Source organism: Cystoisospora suis (genome assembly GCF_002600585.1).
Source record: "Cystoisospora suis strain Wien I chromosome Unknown contig_800, whole genome shotgun sequence".
In the NCBI taxonomy this organism is placed as follows: Eukaryota; Apicomplexa; class Conoidasida; order Eucoccidiorida; family Sarcocystidae; genus Cystoisospora; species Cystoisospora suis.
Window position 1 is genome coordinate 1 of NW_027153601.1, and position 15920 is coordinate 15920.

Consider the following 15920-nt stretch of genomic DNA (forward strand, 5'->3'; position numbering starts at 1 on the left):
AGATAGATAGTAGATTAGAGATAGACAGATAGATTGAAGATAGATAGATAGATGGAATGTTTTTTCGATGCAGAGGCTGGCTCGTGCTCACATGTTTGTCGTCCTTCCCTCCTTCACTCCACCCACAGTCAATTAAATCACCTTTACAGAGATGAAGTGCATAAATGCAACCTCAAGATACGTTGACATATACACATACACATAGCAGGTGTGCTCCTAACAACTAACTGAGAAGAGCTAATAGCTCTTGAATATTCTTACGATATATCTGTGGTAGGAGAACTCTCCACTTTTAACTTCTATCTTTCACTCGCCTTGAGACTTTAATAGGTTCTCCAGACACGAAATCTATTTGGAAGAAGAGGCTTGATAGTACAGCCGCAAGTAATACGAAAAGAAAGAAGAGAGAGAAGAAAGAGAATGCCCTCGTTCCTATCTTTCTTTCTGATAGATGATAAGTATGAAGCGTTCACTCAACAGAAGGTCTACGGGAGATGAGAAAGCTACCGAACTTTTCTCTGGAGGTATCTACATGTGTATCGATACCCACCACCCCTCCTGACACAGGCACGTCAGGATCAATCACCCTCCCTCTTGATCGACTTTGTCTTGGGTTTCTTTCTAGAGACTTCTTTTCTCTCCCTTTACCTGATGATGAGTGCATGTACATGGCGAAGAAGGAGAAGAACAACTTCTCTCCTCTTCATCTTCTTTCTTCTCGCCATGCGTCGTGGTATGTCGACAATGATCTACATGTCTTTCTTCTTCACGCTCTTGAAGACCTCTTCCTTCACCCTTCTGTTTTCCTTCTATACTAACCCTATAGGAATGTTGCTCTTCTCCATCATCATTTCCATCCCTTTGACATCTCTTATCTTCTTCCTCTTCTCCTCTTCTACTTCTTGTTCTCTCTCCTATTCTCTTGATCTCATCCCCTCCTTCTCTGCCTTCCTCCTCTTCTCCTTCTTTCTTTCCATCCGAAGCACCATGACAACAAGAGGAGCCTCCCGTTCTATCCCTCCCTCTCTCCTCTTCTCTCTCCGTTGTATGACTTTCTTTCTCTCTTGTCTCTTCTCCATTCCTCTCATGAGGGCAGTTACTCTCATAGCAGTGGTAGTGATTCTCCTCGCAGAGATCGCGAAGAACCACCGGATGCTCAAAGCACCACCCTTCGGCTTCGAGCTGAGGGATGACCGTAGGCGGAATGACTATGCAATAGTGAAGACCTCTGACATCTCGGCGAAGTAATCGATTAAGAGAGGAGGAGGCTTCAATGATCTGTTCTGTCTCAAAAATATCTGCGACGCCCCAACCATCGAACTGACAGTCTGTGAGAAGGGAGAGAGGATGAGCTCGCCCCTGGCCTTCTTGTTGAAGTTCCTTCACACCGAAGACAGCTATACTCGGATCAGATGGATCGGCTACGGCTGTCAGAGACATGAGCTTTCTTTGAGGGGGATGTGGAGAGCGAGGAACCATCAAACACGACTAAAGGAAAAGACAAAACAAAAAGAAGAGCAGGAAAAGGGGGGAAATGAAGAGAAAGGACAAGGGGAAGATGATGATCATGATGATGAAAAAGATACATGCAAGGAGGGGTGAAAAGAAAACAGACGAGGAAAGACACTAAAAGAAAGAAAGTAAGAGATAAGAAACAAAGAAAAAAAGAAAGGGTGGTTTCTTTTGTTTATCTTGAGAGGGGAAGACCAACAGGAAAGAACCGAAGGTGTCTTCTTCTTCTTTTTAGTTGCTATCTCTCTTCCTTTAGGGGTGTATTGTGATAGCAGCTGTCTTATCCATTCACTCTCCAGTTACATGAGGGCATTCTATGTCTCTTTCTTACTGAGCATACCATTCCAACTATCTATCCCTCTCTATATACATGTATATCTATAGGCGTATCTATCTCTATAACGTCTAGCTATACAGATATATAGGAATGTTTATACCGGCGTCCCTTGACCGGCGATGCCTATCAGTATAAGTGGAGTACATACACAAGGCGTCTTCGTCTTCATCATGTACAGCCCTCTATAGACCAGATGTGCACTGAACAGCTCGAAACAGAAGACACCGCTCACCCTAGACACAAGCGTGAACTGACAGACTAAAGATAGGTGGATAGATAGATGGACAGATAGATTAACGATAGATGCATAGATAGATAAATAAATAAATAAATTGAAGATAGATAGATAGATGCTTTGAATGTACTAGGACATCATAGCTCGCTCTATCCCTTAGTCAGTCACGGTTATCCTTCCCTTTTTCTCCCTGCGTTAATTTTTGTTTACTTCTACACCAGTCATACAGAGGAGAATTTCAACTAGCTCACTCACTCTTCCCTGTTCTTGTTATACCAACAATCTTCTCTCAACCTCTCTTTTCTTTCTCTTCTTCTTTTCTTCTTTTTCTTCTCCTTCCTTTTCTTTCTCTCTCTCTCTCTCTCTTTCGACTGATACTAGGAGAGTCAGTAGATTCTCGAGTAGACTAAGTACCAAGGCTAGTTAGTGCAAGAGAAATCAAGCTATCAATCTTTCCATAGAAACGGTGCTCATTCTACAAGATCCTTGGGGTTTTTCTCCATCGCGACGTCTCATCTTCATCTTCTTCTTTGTCGAAAGAACATCTCCTTGACTCTTCTCTCTGTAAAGTAATCAAGAGCTTCATCGTATACGGAGATATCGAGGGCGGACAGAACAACTTGAATACAACGAACTAGGAAGACTTCGACTACAGTTCGCAGCTTCGATAGTCGTACTGAAGATATGAAAATAGATATATGGGGAGAAATACGAATATGAATATGGGGAAAGATATGACAATAGATATGTTCCTTCATCGCCCCTTATCTTGACTGACCGACTGGTTTCCCCTACTATGAGCGAAGGTAGAGAGGTAGAGACATAGCTGCATACATACCTGATCACACGATGAACTTTCTTCTCCTTCTTCTCCTCTGCCTCCTTCGTCCTCGCCATCGGTTTCCTTCTTTCGAGTATGATCATGGTTCACTCGTAGAGCGACCTTATATTCGGAACAATATCCTTCAGCTTCAAGTTGGGGTATAACATCAGAGGGAATGACAATAGAATAGTGATGACCTTTCACATCTCTTCCGAACAATCGATTCAAAGACGTCGATGCTTCGATGATCTGTTCTGTCTCGAAGCCTATATCCGCTACGCCCCACCCTGAGAATTGGCAGTCTGTTAAGAGAGTTAAGAGGGCTCGTGATCTCTCCTCTTCGTTCAGCTGAGTTCGATCTCTACGAAAAGAAGAAGAAATAGACAGTCAAGGAAAGAAGAGCTAAACGAGACGATAAAGAAGGAATGAGTGATGGAGAGAAACAGACAAAGAAGGAAACGAAAAAGAAGGAGAAGGGAGAAGAAGATGAAGAATGAGTGAGAAGCGCTCGTCATAAACAAACAAAAGGAGAGAGAAAACTTATGGAAAGGAGGACATGTATCTGTCAACGAGAGACAGACGACAAATAAAGAAACAATAGATTTAACATAGATAGGTAGACAGACAGATGAAAGATGGATCGATTAAAGATAGAAAGATAGATTAAAGATAGATAGATAGAGTAAAGGTAGATGGACAGTTTTCATTCCTTCTACGACGACGACTAGTACAATTCCGTGTCTCTTTCATACTAAGCTCGAACCCTGGGTCGCCTCATCTTCGTTCTTCCTTCGTCGCTTCAAGAGATACGCACGTTCCTCTGCCTCCAGCAGATAGGCATAGATATGTATATACACATACGGACAACTGACACAGAAGGAGAGAAAAAACATCTACAAGGTTAGATAGTAAGAGTGATCTCCCTTGATTTGGATACATAAATGTGGATCATCTTCTCATCACCTTCATAGTATAGAGAGTATTCTATCGAATCTCCTCAACTTCAACAGAAAGGACAACACAAAGAGAGAGAGGGAGAGAGAACAGAAGCCACACCACATACTGAACCCACCACTGTAGCTACAGCTGTGACTATCGGTATAACTGGATCTATCATTCTTATCCCTACGGCCCTCTAGGATGACTGCCTCACGTACACATACATGGAGCTGAACTGAAAAGAAGAGATCTTCGTCCCACCTTTAAACTGAAGGTCATCATATGAAAAGATATCTGTGTATATATAAACAGTGATAGAGAGATATTTCAAATCCTTTTCATTGCATACATCCCCTAATGCCTTCTACGTGTGATAAAATTCTTATTCTTGTCTCTCTCTCCATTCATCATCTTTTCTTCTCTAGTATCACTAGAAATGTGCAATAGGCATCCATGAGTATACAAGACGAAAATGTAGGGTTGGCAGGTTGAATAGAATACTACCCGCACGATCACCAGGTGTATGTACACCAGAACTCGGGAGTGAGAGAGGAGTTTAGCCAGAGTTGTAACGAGTGAAGAGTCTTTCCTGCTGTTGTCCTCGGAGGAGTTTGTTTTTGAGGCAAGAAAAGCTGACGTACGTCGTGGCATCTTGTATGAGACCCCAGAATAGAGACGAATCACTTGAAGCATAACCTGCTACTTTGAACCACCTAAAGAAAGAAAGAGATAAGAAAGAGATGAGAAAGACAGATAGAAACAAAGAAAGCGATAAGAAACAAAGAAAAAGATAAGAAACAAAGAAAGAGACGCAAGTGTAGAGAAGGAGGTTAGCTAGCTGTAGAAGAAGATAAAGAGGAGAACAGAGAGCGAGGTATCACTGATGATAAACTAGTTCTTTTGATAGACTTCTAAACTTAACTGTTAGTAAAGGACTATGGATGCCCCTACCACTCATCTCATGTGTACGTAAAGCACCCTCAGTCTGTACACCTAGGCATACCGATAGTGCATTCACATCTACCGCACATAGATGACTCTATATACATATACTTCTACTTATTGATAGTCATACAGGAAAGACATCCTTCCTCAATCAAGATAATAACTGACACCTTGTCGCCGTCTTCTTTGTCCAATACCTCATGAAGATATTCGACCTGTAAAGGCGATGAATACAAATGTCTCTTTGCTCCTAAAGCGGAAGAGCCAGTCATCTTGAATGAAAGGGAAGTCCTTCCTGTCAAAAGATAGACAGATAGTCGTAGATAAGAATAGATAGATAGATGGTCTACGTATATTTGACTTACCTCATTTCTCCATCAGCGCGCTCATAAGGTAGTTCTAGCTTGAAGGGCTTCTTTTCCTCAAACAGCTCCTGTTGTAGCACGTGCACAAGAAGAAGACGAGACAATTTAGACCAACAACAGGAGGCTCTCCCAGACGTTGGCTAGTTCGACTAACCATCGCTTTATAAATACGACAGTCGATGAGGGATCAATCAGTGAGGGTTCTACTTGAACATTTGAATAGATAAATAGACACATTCAGGCAGATAGACAAACACAATGAAGATAGATAGATAGATAGATGAATTGAAGATAGATGGATGGATTAAAGATAGATAGATAGATTAAGGATAGACATACCTTTAAGGCTTGAATGAGGCGTCCCCTCCCAGGTTCCATGAAGTATTGAAGCCATGTCCCTTGAAGAGCTGCCTCATAGTCGTCGTCTCCTCGTTCATCTCCGTCGTCTTCTTTTCCTTTCATGAATTCTTTTTGATCAAATGGATGGTGATGGTGATCTCCCCCTTCTCTCGAGTAAAGTTGGTTCGTTCTCCTCTTATCTCTCTCAGTATGCTGTAGACTTGACATTCCTTCATCTACGTCTCCTTCTTCTCTTAGTTCTAGACCTCTCTCCTCCTGTTGCACCATCGTACCGGCATGATGAGCTGCGAAAGAAGAGGAGATCTCAGCACTTCTCCCCTTGATCTTATGATCTCCTACTTCTTGCTGTCCTCTCTTTGAGTGGATCTCTATGAGATTTGGAGTCTTCTTTGAAACCTCTTCGCCGTTGTGAAGAAGAGGAGTCTTTATCTTCTCTCCTCCTTCACAGAGAAGGTCGCTTCCCTTTCCATCTGTAGAGCTGATATCGCCGGCTCGTCCTAGTCTTCCTTTCTTGGATTCATGACTTCTCGTGATTCTCCTTGTATCGCCAGCAGTAGAAGATGGATGAGCATGTCGTGTTTGACGGCGATTTGCATGTACATACCACAGAGCACTTCCAGCTTGGAACAGTCTCATCTGTTCCGTTGTACTGATTTCACGTCCGGTCATCTTCTTATAGGCTTGCTCTGTGAAGATGTAGGAATATCGACTCGGAGAACCATACCCCGGAATCGCACTAGGAGAAGATGAGAGGAGAGGTTCCTTGTTCGTAGGCGTACATACTGTTTTCTTGCAGAGCTCTCCTCGTCTTTTCTCTTCTTCTTGATTCAAGAAAAGACCTCCGTTTCCTCCTAAGGCTGCTTTGTGAAGACCATTTGAAGGAGACAGAGAGGGGCGAGAAAGAGACCCATCTTCTTCACTATCTCCGTCTTCACTTTCAAGAGAACTCCGATGAGATCCTCGTCGGCCTTTGTCTCCGTGATGATCATCCCCCCTCTCCTCATCACCCTGTTTAGCTCGACTTTTTCTACATCCACTATGGTCACTATGAGTATCGAAGGCCCAGGCAGCTATCCCAAGAGTCTCTGACATCGCTAAGACAAGAGATTCAAGCTGTTTCTGTAGTCGAACTCTCTCGTCGATGTTATAGAAAGAGACATTGTATCTTGTTAAACGTACTCGGCTAGACGTCCATGGGTATCTACAAGGTGTGACTGAGACTTCATAGTAAAGGTAGTCGTTATCAGAATATCTTCTATGCTCCTCATCCCTGCAAGGCGAGAAAGCTAGCGATGAAAACGACGGCTGGCCTCCTTCGTCTCTGCCAGGTCCTCCACCTCTTATCTCTTCATCATATTCTCTTCTCGGACATCTTCCACCTTGACTATGAGACAGTTTGTGACGAGAAGGCGAAAGAATCACGGAGCAGCTCCCTTTCCTTCTATACGAGTTGAGTGTCTGATCTCCATCATAACATGATGGTGAAGACGATAGGCCACCCTCGTTGTTTGAATGAAGCGAAAGATCTCCATATTCCTTTCCCCCTCTTCTTTTCATCTCTTCTCTGCCTCCCACACCTCCACCTGCTAAACGTGAAGAAGGTCTAAGAACCCTTACAATACAACGTCCATCCTCTTGTAAGAGACCTGCCGCTGTGGTCTCTCGTCTTCCCGACGATGGAGCACCTCCGGGTGCTGATGAAGAAGAACAAGAAGAAGACGCCACAGCACCTAAGCGTCTTCTAGCGAGTTCAGCTAGAAGCTTAGCCGGTGAGGGTTTTGACTGAGGTGTAGAATCGGCGTAATGGAATTCAGGAGTTCCTGGTGTATCTCCATCAGCTCTTTCAAATATCGCTGCAAAGACAGCTCGATCATCAGGATGAATCCATGTATCAAGAGAAAGACCTATTAAAGCCGCGTCGGCGCGTTCGCCCTCTGTCTTAGTTGTAGCTTGTACATGCTGTTGAAGAAAGGATTGAGAGGGAGATTCTTTCTGACCCGTTAGCCAGCGATGATAAGGACGAGAAGGAGTTAGCACGGCCAGTCGACGGAACAGATAAGCTATCTTACTTACCACAAGATCAAAAAGAGAGAAAAGCGATGAATAGTAATGAGCCGGATGAGGCTCCTGATGGACGAAGTTGGGATACGGAGAGAAACGTCCTAAGCTATGATGGTCTGAATAAGAGGAAGGTGTGAAATGACTAAGAAGGAGAGATCGAATCTTTTGGAACGTGAAGAACTGCCGTATGAACTTGAAAAAGGCTTTCTTCTTTCGCGTTCTATAAGGCGTTTTACCATTGCTCTCTTCGTCTTCATCAGTTGATACTGAAGCGCGTTCGTGAGTCAGGGAAGTCTCTGGTCTTCCATCAAAGAGACATTTGGCTGGAGATGATCGAGATGACGGTGTCTCCCCAGGTGAAGGAGAATCGAGATGAAAGGAAGAAGGGTTCGAAGGAGAAAAAGAAGATGAAGAGCATGAATGAATCTCAACCTCTGGGGAGATAGTCTCCGATTTCTTTATCATGGAAGAAGCTGAAGAAGAGAGACAGGGACTATTCGGCAGAGACGAGAGATTGTGATAGCTTGATCTTCTCTTCGTCAAAAAGCCACGACATGCTGATGGTGATGATAAAGGAAGACCGTCGCTTTCAATGCCTAATGTAGGATCATGATCAGAAGATCGTTTCCATCCTCCGTTCCTAGCAGTGTCAAAGAGGCCCTTTCCTTGCAGCTCATCGCATGCATTTCTCGAACTTCCTCTATCACTACTGTAAAGATGATGAGTAGTAGGTTTCCCCCCTGCTCCTCGTTGAGCTTGCTGTTGCACCTCAGGTGCAAAGACCTGATGAGCGTCCTTAGAGATCCATGTACACTGGCGATGCTTATCCGTAAGGGCGACAACATTAATACCTCCTGGAGACCAACACTTGAAGAGTTGTTCTACCATGAAGTTTGAGGCTTCCTCTGCTTCGCTCATACATGACAAAGCGAAGATCTCAGAGAGAAAGAAATCGGAGCAGTAAAACAGCAGATGAGCTATCCACCAAAACAAGGCTCCTGTACACGTATATACAGGTGACGGAGAAGACGAAGAGGAAGAGGAGGAGGCAGCACCACCAGAGTCTGAGAGAGAAGAAGAGGGAGAGGAGGTGTACGGAGAGAACACACATGAAAGAACATAGAGAAATGTTGTCGTGAGATGACATAGAACACGTGTATGAGTACGTATCACCCATTGATCTGCTTGCGGAAGAATAAGAAGAAAAGCACACCCTACAAAGATATGTAGCGATTCGGAAAAAGGTAACGTTTCACGTATGGAGACGAGCCATGGATGAGTGGAAACAAGACATATAGTGAAAACGCCGGTAAGAAGATTTGAAGTCCATTTATAGGTCTTTGAACAGCACATCATCGCTCCAATGGCGACCCATAGAGAAGCGAACGTGAGGGAGACTATCACAGATAGACAACACCCACTTGCTTGATGTATCACTAGAGAAATACATGCAAGGAAGAGAAAGAAAAACACACGGTACCTGTACACTCGGAAAAGTTCGGGAAAACGGCACCTCTGCATATCACATGGTGGCAGAATCTTCCACCGCCGGCATAGACCCTGTACAGGGCCTAAGAGGCCTTCTCCTAAGAAGCAATCGAGATTCGACAGCCGAGTCGCAAACTCTAGGAATGAAAAGCATGTAGCACTTTCCACTGCGGGTGTCTTTTCACGGTACTTATGACGATTGATAAACCGAGCATGACTTGGACTACGTGAACCCCCTGCAGTCGCAGTTAGCTTGTGAGCCGCGATGGGAGAACCATTGAAAGGTGATAAGGTAGAGGACGATGAAGATGAGGAAAGAACATCTGTGCGTGGATCAGGAAGGCGTAGAGATAAAGGTCTGGGTGGCCGACGTGGTGGTGGCGATGATCCTATCTTTATTGGGGGACTTGACATGTCAGGAAGGTTTGCCTGGAAACTTCTCTCCTCGTCGGTTGTGGCTGAGCTACCACCATGAGGAGGAGGACTTGTTGAAATCTTCGGACCTGTCTTCGGCAAAACCGCTCCGGTGTTTGGATGGCTCGGGCAAGGATGAGGGCGCGAGCAACCGGAGGAAACTATACCAAGGGGTGACGAAGATGACGATGAAGATACTGGAGGTGTGCGGTCAACTACTTTCAATGAAAGACGGAGATCAGATTGAGAAGGAGCAGGCGGCAAATCAAACGGAGGTGGCGGTGGCGGGCAGTCTCCTATTTTTCGTTCCTCATGAGGGAGAGGATGATTACGAGCTATCCATTTTGATATCTCCATGTTCTTTGACTGGGAATCTCGAGACAGCTCAAGAGAGGTTGTTCGTTCCTCTTCTCCCGCGTTAGATACAGGGCCCAATTCCGGCCCCGGATTGCCCCTCGACATGTTTCTTAGCGGGACTACTATGCACGGTATGATGACGACGAAACCCAATCCTCTATCAGAACGGCTGGGGTGCTGTGTTGTCCTCCTCGTGAAAGCGAAGAAAGAAAGAGAAAAGTGAACTTGACTCACTGCATTCACGTCATCACTAACACAACACAGACAGATTTCTGTTTGCCCCTACTAGGCAGGGTGAATGCCATCAACATCTAACTAATCCAGAAGACTAACCTCCCGTGCCGACTTGGCGCCAGCAAGGGGATGTGTAAGCCTCTGTTGCCTCTAACATTTTCACGAGGCACTTGTACAACATGTGCAAATGAACTTCGGAGAGCGTAGGAAGAAAACGCCACGGTCACTCAAGTTGTCCTGCAATGAAAAAGTCAAGCACAAAACGGGTTCCCGCGTCACTGCATCGACGATTCCCATCCACACCGCTTGCCGGACTGCCGCGGGAGGAGCCATGGGAAACTGAAGAGCAGAGACGGGGTTGTAATTTCTGTTGAACAACCACCCTGACCTCGTCTTTCTAGTTAGAAATACTCCGACTAGCACCTAGCTAAAATCCTTGCATCTTGTACGAGGTGGCGTGCTCGTCATCGTCACTCCAGTGTAAATCGTCCCGATGGTCGATCCTTCCTTCGGCGGAGTGCTGCTGCTGCGCCGCCACGGATCGACGACGACGAGGCACTTGGTCGGTCCCTGCCTGCCGCTCCCGGGCGGCGCCGTGCCACACGCCTGTCCGGGGACCGCGGCCTCAGAGCAGGGCACGGTTCGTTGATCGGTGAATGAACGACTCGGCCTCCGCGTCGCGTTAAGAAGGGAGGGACAACAGCAACAACGAACACGCGGTCGGCGTTACCCGCTGTCCCGGTGGACGGGTTGAGTGGTGCATCCTTTCCCGCCAGTGCCTTACGTATGTAATCCCGAAGGAGGTTTGAACCCGCGCGGCCGTAAAACAGCTTGGTCGGTACACGAGAGCCTTCGTCTCTGACAGAGAAAGGAGGAAGGAGAAGGAGGTGCGTTGTCGGCTGTCCCTTGAATCTCTCCTGCAGACCCCTCACAGGAGAGAGGCCTTCCTCGGACAGCACTTCCGGTGTGCCCAGCTTCCGCCGGCTGACCTTGAGAGTCCGCTCGTGCTACGGCGAGTGAATAATGGACGGCGAAGGCGGGTGAGCGGCTCTGCCATAAAGAAAGACCCTGCTATCCCGAGCGATTACAGTGGTTTTCTCTTCTTTTTGCTGTGCTTCGGGTAGAGGAGAGCATTCGGTGGGTTCTTCTTAGTTTCTTTCCATGCGAGAGCCGGAGTTCATGTGCGACCAGCAGCAATCGCGCAATCCCTCCGCCGGGGAGCACAGTCACACACCCGGCCGGGCCCGGTGCCGTACGAGAAGGGAAGGACGCGCCCCCAAAGGAAGTGTGTGAAGGGCTCTCCATTTCGTGTGGCGCTTTGTTCGTCACGAGCCGTTCTTGGGCTGAGAAAGAGACGCGGTTCTTTGCACAGCCCTAGAGATACACTTCAATTCAATGACGCTCACAGTGTTAAGAGCCTGAGCCGGGAAAGGACGCCGCAACTCTTCCGGAGATGAATTCCACGGGGGGCGTCAAATTGTACAGGCACTGTGAAGCAGAAGCATCGGCCGGTTTTCGGATTCTTGCCTCTTTCGTAGGCACAAGGCCTGAACAGCGTTTTCACTTCATAGGCTTAGGCACAGCATTGTATGTACTTTCCGCGCGTCCCCCCCCGCTCGTCTGCGTAGCGCATCAGCACTGCAACTCGCTTTCTATTGAACGCCTGCTGCAGCTACCAAATGAGCAACGAAGCCAAATATCGAACTGAACTCTCAACCGATCATCGGAACGTCGAGGTCTTGCGAGTGTGTACTTGGGAACGTACTAAAAAAGCTTTCGATCACGACCCTCATTAGTGGGGCGTCGTGTTCAGTGGTGTGGAAGCTTCCAAGAAGCTCGGGATTGTATCGGATCGAACCAACTCGACATTCACGGATCGACTTCGCTCAAGCCATATGGATACATCGTCGTCTAGAGAACTAGGCAGAACGCTATGTGGCGGATGCAGACTTTGACCTGGATTTGCGGATGTGTTTCTTTTTTATGTTACGTTGCGCTCTGTCCCGACTAGAATGCGTCTCGTGTTACCCTTCCGTATATCATTACATTGCTCACAGAAGTATCTTCTGCTCTCCGAACAGGCAGACTGCAAACTTGTGCAAGATGCATGAAATGAATCGCATCCTACCACTCCGTAGACCGAAGCGTCCTGGAAGCGCGACAGCTGCTCGATACCAGGGCTCCGAGAAACTAACGCGCCCGCCAATTGCAGGTTTTTCTCGCTTCCCGCATTTGATGGTGGGGGAGAAAGGATATGTAACGTGTAACAAGACTACGCTGTGGCGAACAACCAAAGATTTTGAAAAGACAAGCACGTCTAGCTGTGACATTCGCGTATGGTATTCCTGGACCTATCACAACTTGAGAGCAACACGCCAAGCAAGAAGTGCGCTCCTAGAGGACTTTCCTGTTGAAGGAAACCGGTGCCGGTCGCCTCACCAAAGACTGAGCAGACAAACTAGCAACCTGCATCTAACTGCTTTCCTTGTTCTTCTTTTTCTTTTTTTGTTTGGAGAATTTCTCGTCTACTTGTCCTTCATTGCCATCTTCAGGTATCTCGTCTTCAGTGACTTCCCTTCTTCGTTTCTTTTTCTTCTTTTTCTTCTCTCCTACCTCCTCAGCGCGAGCTGCGTCGTCAGGTTCATCCCGAACTCCTGAGCAGCACGGCTCGGCGCCCGGCTCTTCGGCTTCTTTACTCCCTCCCTGCGGATCGACTTTCTTCTTCGACTTCGTGCTTTTCTTTTCCTGTGTCGCGGGTTCACCTGTAACCGCGTCGGGATTGCCACTGCTGTCACAAGCATCGGGGGTTTCATCGAGCTCTCGTTCAGACTTCCGCTTTTTCTTTTTCTTATCCTTTTTCTTCACTATCCTGTCGCCTACTTCTTCGTCAAACTCTCTATCTTTGTCCTCATCAAAGGACTTTTCTCTGTCATTGATTTCCGCTAACACGTGACTAGAGAAACAAGAGAACGACGCCGAGGAGGAAGTGTCCGTCTGACTGATTGGAGTGTCAGCCGACGTTGATCCTTCCTCTGATGAGATGTCAGCATCCCTATGTCGCTTCGTTGTTATGGTTTGACAGGACGTGACAATGGTAATATTTTTTCTCGTCTCCGAGACTTTTTTGCACTTTACGGCTTTGTCCTCTTCATCGCTGTCGCTAGAACTTCCATCGGAACACTCGGCCATCTGATCCAGGAGAACAAACGATCAAGCGCACGCACACACACACACACCGCATGCTGATGCATGCACCTGAACATTGTGTATGAAGTAGTGAATCCTCAACGATTGACACAGAAAAAACTCGATGAAAAAGACGAAGTATCAAAGTAGTATCTCCCTTTTACTGTCTATTCATCGCACCCATCGACATGCACAACAGAGCCAGCTGACACACGCGTCGGACACTCCTTTGTCCCCTGCTTCGCCAGAGGCATGGATGTTTTCCGAGCAGGGCTCTCGTCTCTCTAGTCTAACAGGAAGTGAGGATGGTCTACAGCGATGACGATCTCTTGTTTGTTGCTCTACCAACTAGTGTTTTGTGTGTGTACTGCAGATATACCTAGAGCATGCAAGCGTTCTCCCGGGAACAGCACTTGCCACCCCTCTTCTTTCGACGGCATATGTTCCAACTCACAACTGCAAAGCAATACATCTCCAAACCACAAGGCCTATGTGCTCTACTTGATGAGTCGTCTCTGTCTATGCGTCTTTACTAAGAAAATGCCTTTGTTATCTGTCTTTTACCTTGCTGTCCTTCAACTTTGCCGCCATCGAATTGTACAAACCATCCCACCAGTTTCTCCATTGGTCTTGAGTTTTCGTCTCGCTAGCGTCTGAATGCCCGAGCTGCATCCATCCCGCACCGTACATAGACAAACTCAGTCATTCGAGAGGACCATCGTAGAGCTTTACCGGCTGTTTCGATGTGGGGGCAGAAGAGACGTCGAATTTTTTCTCTCCCAGGCAAAAGCTCAATCAATACCACGAGGACTTCCGCAAATCAGAAAAAACACTAAGGAAGTGAAAACTGCAAAGTCTCGAGGAACGAAAAGATGTCTGTGCAGACAAGCTATGCCGAGGTATCGTACAGAGACAGGGATGGCTAAGTCATAGCATCCAGTCATTTCTCGCTTTGAACCGATAAGGATAGGCAACACTCTGTTTAGTAAACCGTAAACCCTAGGACACAGCTGAACAGCGAGTTTGGTGTGCGAGTGCTCATAAGGAACGCAAGTGGAAGTTAAGAGCATGCTAGCAGCTCTCCCCTCGAAAAGAAGTCACACGTACTCCGATGTTCTCTTCTCGTCGTCGGATCTGAAGGCAGTCTGTTCTTCCCTCTTCATTTCGACCTAAGCCTTTGCCTCTGCGACGGACGCGTTCCATGTTGGAAAACACAGCAAAACGTGAGAAGCAGCATCAAAATGAGGCACTGTCTTTGTTTTCTTATCAAAAAGACCCTGGTGTATGTACACTCAGTGAGAGATGACGGAATCATACTCTAAGACGTAGGAAGACACATCTCTGCCGACAGTTTGAAGGAGGCGTTTCTCTAGTGCTCTTCCCTCGTCCGCCACTGTAAGGAGGACTGCTTGTAAAGAGATACTACTGATTAGATGAGAGACACAGGGTATTCATAACTTCCTGAATGACGGCGACCCTGAATGGAGTGAGAAGTAGACTAGCAGAAACACATAGCTCTTTCGTCGGCTCCCCTGTAGAATAGATAGACTGGACGGCTATGGAAACAAAGAACGACTCCATCGAAAGCTATTCGAGGGCTTCTTTGCTGCCTTCGGGCCGAAGGAAATGCTCGAAGAAAGCGAGAAACGGCCATCTCCTCTACACTGTTTTGTCTGGTGTTGTTGGTCGGAGAATCCTTTCCATACAAAGTTAGGCAGCAAATGAGAGCCTTTTTCTCGCCTTTCCTTGATCTTCTCATCCCGTTAGAGAATAGGGAAAGAGAAATGGACGACAAGAGCACTTACTCTTCCCATCCAAATTTCTTCATGATGGAGGCGGCAAAGGCCGAGTGGAAAGGCCGGGATGTAACCCCGGTTCCTTTGAGCATGCGATCATAGAACTTTTTTGACATTTCTGAATCTCTGAAGAGATTCTCATCAACACACGTCAATAGTCTTTATATTTCCGGCAACATCCCCGAGTGAATGCCGTTTGAAGATCCTGAAAATCTCCCTTCTAGTGCGTGAGGGGCAGTATCGAGGAGAAACTCGGAAGTATTAGCTAGAACACGAAGAAACAAAAAGAAGAAAAGAGAAGACTTATTCAAAGCTGGTTGTGTCGTATGGTGTTCTGATTCGTAGAAAAGACTGGCCTTCGAAGGGAAGGGGCCCAAAGAATCCGCAGCAGCGTGGGGTAGCTTGACGGGACAATTCCTTCCCGAGGGGTGCACTGCGGACGAAAAACAAAGAAACGCAAGAAATCAGCGCTGAGAAACTTCTTTCTTCGCTCACGAGACAAGCAGAAAAACAAGAAGTGAGCTAGCAAAGTCTAAATCAGCCGACAAAAACCCACGCGACAAGCCCTGCGGAGACAACACCCCGACAAAAAGCTACAAACTGCGTGGAAGACTTCAACTGCTCGGAAAGGGACAGCAGAGAAGAAAGGCAAGGGGAAAACGGATAGCCCCTGTTGAGCCTCTCCTCCAAGAAAAGAGATTAGGAGAAAACTCCGATCGTGTCGGCAATACGTATATCGGAAGAAGGTTTGGTCGCGCATGCAAGAAGATGCAAGGCGGTCGCGACTCAACCAACGTAATAGGCGACAGCGATAGAACTCCGACCGGGGAGGGTGCATGTACTACTTACTGCCGACTTTGGACTGTCG

At 46.7% G+C, this 15920-nt stretch overlaps 2 protein-coding genes across 2 annotated transcripts; both read right to left on the reverse strand.

Annotated features, from left to right (window-relative positions):
- Positions 1 to 422: 422 nt before the first annotated feature.
- On the reverse strand, positions 423 to 10668 carry CSUI_001932 (uncharacterized protein). Its single transcript, XM_068062135.1, has 5 exons — positions 5496 to 10668; positions 5157 to 5224; positions 4488 to 4559; positions 2923 to 3268; positions 423 to 1488 (listed from the first exon to the last, which is right to left on the reverse strand). The coding sequence occupies exons 1-5, from the start codon at positions 9939 to 9941 to the stop codon at positions 622 to 624; spliced, it is 5799 nt and encodes a 1932-aa protein (XP_067925885.1). The 5' UTR covers positions 9942 to 10668; the 3' UTR covers positions 423 to 621.
- A 1803-nt stretch (positions 10669 to 12471) lies between these two features.
- Positions 12472 to 15857, reverse strand: CSUI_001933 (g-patch domain-containing protein). The gene is made up of 4 exons (XM_068062136.1): positions 15062 to 15857; positions 14364 to 14439; positions 13821 to 13922; positions 12472 to 13259 (listed from the first exon to the last, which is right to left on the reverse strand). Exons 1-4 carry the CDS (start codon positions 15166 to 15168, stop codon positions 12543 to 12545), a joined length of 1002 nt encoding a protein of 333 aa, XP_067925886.1. The 5' UTR covers positions 15169 to 15857; the 3' UTR covers positions 12472 to 12542.
- Between the last annotated feature and the right edge of the window lie 63 nt (positions 15858 to 15920).